This window comes from Papio anubis, chromosome 12 (assembly GCF_008728515.1).
Source record: "Papio anubis isolate 15944 chromosome 12, Panubis1.0, whole genome shotgun sequence".
Taxonomy (NCBI): Eukaryota; Metazoa; Chordata; class Mammalia; order Primates; family Cercopithecidae; genus Papio; species Papio anubis.
Genome location: NC_044987.1, coordinates 65949329 through 65955421, shown reverse-complemented (window position 1 = coordinate 65955421; position 6093 = coordinate 65949329). Strand labels below are relative to the sequence as shown.

Here is a 6093-nt window from a genome sequence, read left to right as displayed (position 1 = left end):
TGTAGCTTTGACAAAAGTTGAAACGTCACCATTTTCACATGTAAAGATAAATTTGACATTTATTGTTAAACATAAATTGCAGAGTGTGTGACAAAACATATAAAATATATAAATTGTTACCTAAATTGAACTGTATGATGGACAGCAAAGACATCGATGAGAATAGAAAATTATATCCTAACAGTAAAAATCACTGGGAAAAAAAAAACATAGAATGAAAGATATCCTTCACTATACAAATATTTTAAATATTTCTCTGTCTAAAAATCTCTGCCATGCAGATATTAGAAGCCAAATAACAAATTGAAAAGAAGTTATTACCACAAATATAACAAAGTCTCCATGTCCCTAACCTGTAAAAAAACTTCAACAAATCAGTAAGAAAAATGTGAACAAGTTACTTAAGCAAATTTAAATAGGCAAATTTTATACCTTATCAGTTAGTGAAGACTACTTGTATGTAAAATTTAACATGAAAAACTATGTAGTGGGTTAAGTACACTTACATGCTGCTGGTAAGAATACAAAATATTTAACATTTTAAAAAACCAATTTGTCTTTTCATATCAAGGGTATTAAACAGATTTTTAACCTTGGTTTGAGTAATTTCACTCATAGGAATTTTCTATTGAAAAAAAGGTCACACATCCAAGAGACTGACATTACTGATTTCACACACACATACACACACAGAGACACACACAAACACACACACGGCAACGTTAAAGGTAAAACAATGATAAAATAGCTAATAATGTTACAAAACATCCATATGATATAACGTTATACCATCACTCAACAGTATTTCCAGGGCCATTTATTCTGTAGGCATTAGATTTATTAAACACTTATTACATGACACATACTGATTACAAATATAAAGATCCCTTATATTTATATTTATTAACTTGTTTAATCCTCACAACACTACAAAGTAGGTCTTATTGTTAATGTCAATTTCCACTTTGCAAACTTGCAGACTTACAGACTTGGGCACAAACAGGCTAAGTCATATGCTAAAAATTACAGAAATAAGTGGGGTGTATTCAATTCTAACTTCTGTACACTGATAACTGAACCTAGACTCTTTGCAGCGCTGTATACTGCCACTATATAATATAGGTAAAATAACTATATGCTAGTAGGTTAAAAAAATCTGTTTTACACAGACACATCAACTCAGTAAAATGCATGTCTGTATTAAAATGGAAGGAAATTAATATAAATATGTGTAGGAATTCTCTCTACTCAGCCTTGCCTTCCAAACGTGATATACTACTATACTTTCTGAACCTAGTCTCAGTTACTGTTTTAAATTACTATAGGAATTGACTTAAAAAGTGTTTGCGAATCTTCAAACAGCAATATCCTCCAAAAGAGTGTCATTTAATTGGCCATATTATTTTATATTATTTTTAATCTTCAAAATGCAACTCACAGCTTTTGTTCACATCTTTTGTTTTCAGTATTCTCAGACTTATAAACTAATAATAGTGCAGCATAATTAAGCTGGTGTGAAAATGCATTGTGTTGTCCTCCCCTTCTTTAGCGCAAACACACAGACACACTGACTTAAATATCCACACCCATTATGCATCTGAACACTGAAATGGTTTGAATGTTACAAGATAGCCTTGGATAATTGGAAAAATCACTATTTTGCTTCTTTTTTTTTTTTGATTAGCAAGAAATAAGCAGAGTTGTTTATTGTGAACCTTGCTTATGGACTACCTTCACCTCCTATTTTCTTCACTTTATTAATAATTGAATTTTAGGAACTATAAGGTATCTCCATGTCAAAAACCAACAAGCAAAAGCAAACAAGCAAAGACATTCATTGGAGTGTTTCCTACGGCTGAAGTTTAGAAAGGAAAAAAAAAGACCAAGTACAATGCAAATACAAGCAAACTACTACTAGTCGGGGCATTAGACAAGAAGTCTATATAGCCTTTTAGTAAGGTCAGTTGGTCTAAATTTTTGCAAATCTCAAGACATCTCCCCTTTTGATGTTTGGGTTTTGCTTAGGCCACCCACTTGAAACTTTCCTTTCTCTGATCCAATATAAACTTCCAAGGTTAACGGTCATGTCCCAAGGTGGGAACCCATTTAACTAAGTACCTTCCTGGGAAAATAAAGGGTAAATTTTAAATAGAACGAAGAGTAATTTTAGATAGTGTAAATCATGCCCTACAAATTACTTCATGGAGAGAAGATTTAAAGATAATTTGACAAATCCACTTTTCTGTTACATGCTATACTCTGCACTGTATTGGTTTTACCATTAATTTTTGATTCAAAGCATGAATCTTCTGACTCTCAGGAGAAGGAATTTTGGAAGCTAGCCATGAGGTTTCCCTAGAGCGTGGAGTGTGCCGGCAGCATGTATTTTCCCAGGACCCTCCTCAAGGCCCCCATGACCTCCTTATTCTTCAGGCTGTAGATGAGGGGATCCAGGGCTGGAGTGACAATTGTGTAGAAAACAGAGATGATGTTGTCTTGTTTGGGGCTGTGGAAGGAACTGGGCAAGACATACGTGAATGTGGCAGCTCCATAGAACATCCCAACCACAGTCAGGTGGGAAGAGCAGGTGACAAGGGCTTTCTTCCTCCCCTCATTTGATGGCATATGGAGCACAGTGAGTAGAATTTGTGTATAGGAGGCCAGTAGAGCAGCATGAGAGGGAATCAGGAAGGTCACACCCATCACATATACCATGAGCTCATATCTAGCGGTATCAGCACAGGCCAATTTCGACAAGGGTGGGAATTTGCAGAGATGTCTGATCTCCTCGGCCTTGCAGAAGGGATAGTGCATGGTGTACACGGTATATACTAGGGCACTTAGGGATGCCAGGATCCAGGATGTGGCCACCATGAGCCAGCAGACTCTTGGGCTCATGAGATTCATGTATTTCAGAGGATGACAAACGGCCACATACCTGTCATAGGCCATGAAGGCCAGTAGGAGGTCCTCAGCGCCACCCATTGTCAGTGCCAGGAACATCTGAAGGGCACAGCCTCCAAAGGAGATAGTGTTTTCTCTGCACAGAAAGTCCGCGAGGGCCTTGGGAGTGACAACAGATGTGAACAGGAGGTCCATGAGAGAGAGCTGCCCAAGCAGGAAGTACATGGGCACATGGAGCCCAGCTTCCATGGTGATAGCCAGGAGCAGCAGGCCATTGCTGATCAGGGCCAACATGTACAGGACTGTAACTGTAGCACAGAGTAGTTCAGGAGACCCACTGTCATTCAGAATCCCTACCAAGATGAAGCCACTTCCCAAGGTGGAGTTCTGGAGCTCCATGCTGCGGTTTCTTTCATCACCTAGAACAAGATGGATATCCACGAATTTTTGCTAAGATTAACTCTAGTTTTGTAATATCAGAGGCTCCTTAGGACATGAATCCACTGAGATGATACCCTTTCCACTGATAACTGACTTTGCCTCTTGATTTCTGAATGTCTGACTTCTCATTGTATTTTGATAAAAGTTCCATCTAAATGGAGAACAGACATCACAGTAGTAACTAAACATTAAGACGTCATACATAAAATCTTATTTAGGACATTAAACCTGAACATGTATCTTTCCAAAAACAATACATTATCTTTCCAAAAACAATAAATTACCTTTCCCTTAAGATTAAAGAAATATTCTGCTGCACACATCCTTGATTATCTTTGTACCTATCCAGTCAGTTTTCATCATAGACTTGTTTTGATATGAAATTCCAAACAGGTACAGAGACTGGATTTCAATAAAGCACTTCCACTTCTTTCTCCATAGAACTTAGAGCCACATTTGTTTGCAGTACTCAAGGCGGTAGATGAAAGCCTCATTAGTAGGCTAAAACTTGTCCACCTTAGTTACCTCTCTTGACAAGCCACACATTCTACAGAAGCTTGAGAGAGAAGGGATGAGGGACTGAGACAAGAGAATGTCATGTTTGGGAAAATGTTGCATTTAGAGCTAAATACTTTAGGGTCAATGCAAACATGTTTATTTAAAACAGGTTACATTAAGATGTGAGCTTGGAAAGGCTCCAAAATATAACATATGAGGTCCTTCCTAGGAAGATCAGAATGTTTGTGTTTGGGAGAAATGGTGAAAGGGAACAAGAGAGCATCTGTTATATGCTGTAATTATGCTCAATAATTCTATCCCCTCTCCTGCCTTTGACCAGATGTTCACTGTCCCTCCTGCAGGGACAGAACATTTAAACTGGATGGAAGGACCACAGGGATAGGGAGGAACTCCTTTTCCAGAAAGCAGCTGTTGACGTCGTGGTACCCAATCCCACGGAGAAGCCAAGGAGAAGGACAAGGCCCTAAGATTGACAGGAGTCTGTGTACATCGTGAAACTTGATAGATAAAGCCAACTCTGAACATGCAGTTAAAGACTTTGAAGTGAAGCATCCTTCTGTAAATCATTTCCCCATATTATGGCATCTGTGTTTTCATATTTCACTGGTTTCCACTGGCCTCTTATGGGGCCATTAGTACCTTAATGGTTAAAAGGTATAAGAACATGAAATGGATATATCATCACTTTTTAGATGGCCCTTTAGGATATTCATCATCTGATAGATGCAAAAATGTGTTATCAGGAGCCAGCAGAGCACACAGGGTCTAAAGACAAGTATTGCAATTTCCACCAGGAAGCAGATACCCATGCCTGGGCTGTAGCATGGTCCTTACTGGTTCTCTTTTCAGGTTCAGAAAATTAAGAATAGACAAATTGGAACAAGCTATGAAGCCCAAACATTATACTAGGGAATCTGGCAGAACGAGTAGTTTACATTCTTAGGGTATGCTTTGAACTCCGTTTTTCCTACTCAGCTTACCTAGAGACACACCATTCCCTGAAAAACATACAAAGTCCTTACCTCAGGCGGTGAGAAGCCTAGCTGTGCGACCACGCAGATTTTCCTAGGGATTGTTTGAAGTTCAAGGATGTTCCAGTCGAAATGGGCAGAAAGGACGCAGCTTTCTTCAGCAGTGTTCAGATGGTTTAATTTTGCAAAGTTGGGTTAAGTGTCTGAAAAGTCCGAGTGAGATCAGATATCAGGGCCCTTCTATTCCTTCCACTTATCTGCAGGTCTACCCTAGAGATAGCAGTGGATGCAGACAGACAGCTAATATAGAATTTGGGTAGTTTCCTACATAAGAAGATTACTTTCCTGTTCTCACACCTGTGAAACACTAGTAGAAACTACTTTTATACAGGTTCCCAGGAAGAGAGCCCCTCTAGCCCTAGAGCAGTTACCAGACTGAGTTCTTGGGTTCAGATACTCAGACTTTCCTTCATTCTTGCTAGGGTCAGGGAGCAAAGATAAAAGCTGCAGCATCCTGGAGGAAGTAGATATTGAGTCAATATTGAAAGAGCTGCCCAAAGGATATTCTATCGTCCCCTGCCTTACTTTCCCTGGAGCCAAAGGTGAGCCAGAGCCTTGTCCTGAGAGAGGCTGCCCTGTCTTCTGATCCATGATCTCTTCCCTCTATTGTACCCCTATGTTCCAAGGGACTTATCCTCTCAACTCAAATGGCTTCCCTGGAAATGCTGGCCCAGGATCAGGATGACAATTAATCCTCGTGGCTGTGTTTCCTCGCCTGGTATTCCTGTATTCTTCTTTCACTAAATAAGCACCTAGGCTCTATATTTCTATTCCACAAGGGAGGCACTGATGGCTCATTTCTAAATTAACTAAATAGAGCAGGACATAAAGACTCCTTATGTGGCCAGCCCTCTGTCCCAGAATATAAGGTGGGTTTCCTTACTTATGTGGCATGCTGCTTCCTTCTTTATGGTTCTTTTACCCTGGACCATTTCCTATTCAATATGACTGCTCCCTGAGGAGTCTGTAAATGTGAGGTCTTCCCCTCATTGACCTTTGGCAATCCAGTATGGCTTACATGTCTTGGTGTTACCGTGTTCTGCCACCAGTGATATTAAAGAGTAAGCAGACAGTTTTCCAAGTATTGGGCACAAAAACAAAAAGGAATTCATACAGTACTGAACTTGTAGAGTATCAATATCAATGAAAACAACTTATATTCTCCCAAAAATAAAAGACAGATTACCCACTAAGTAAA

General features: G+C 39.3%; 1 protein-coding gene across 1 annotated transcript; it reads right to left on the bottom strand.

Annotated features, from left to right (window-relative positions):
* Positions 1 to 1456: 1456 nt before the first annotated feature.
* Positions 1457 to 3422, bottom strand: LOC101004397 (olfactory receptor 2AG1). The gene has a single exon (XM_021926149.2). The coding sequence runs from the start codon at positions 3301 to 3303 to the stop codon at positions 2356 to 2358; it is 948 nt and encodes a 315-aa protein (XP_021781841.1). The 5' UTR covers positions 3304 to 3422; the 3' UTR covers positions 1457 to 2355.
* Positions 3423 to 6093: the final 2671 nt, after the last annotated feature.

Excerpts from the sequence above, each read along its gene's own strand:
- LOC101004397 (XM_021926149.2), bottom strand. The coding sequence starts at position 3,303 with ATGGAGCTCCAGAACTCCACCTTGGGAAGTGGCTTCATCTTGGTAGGG.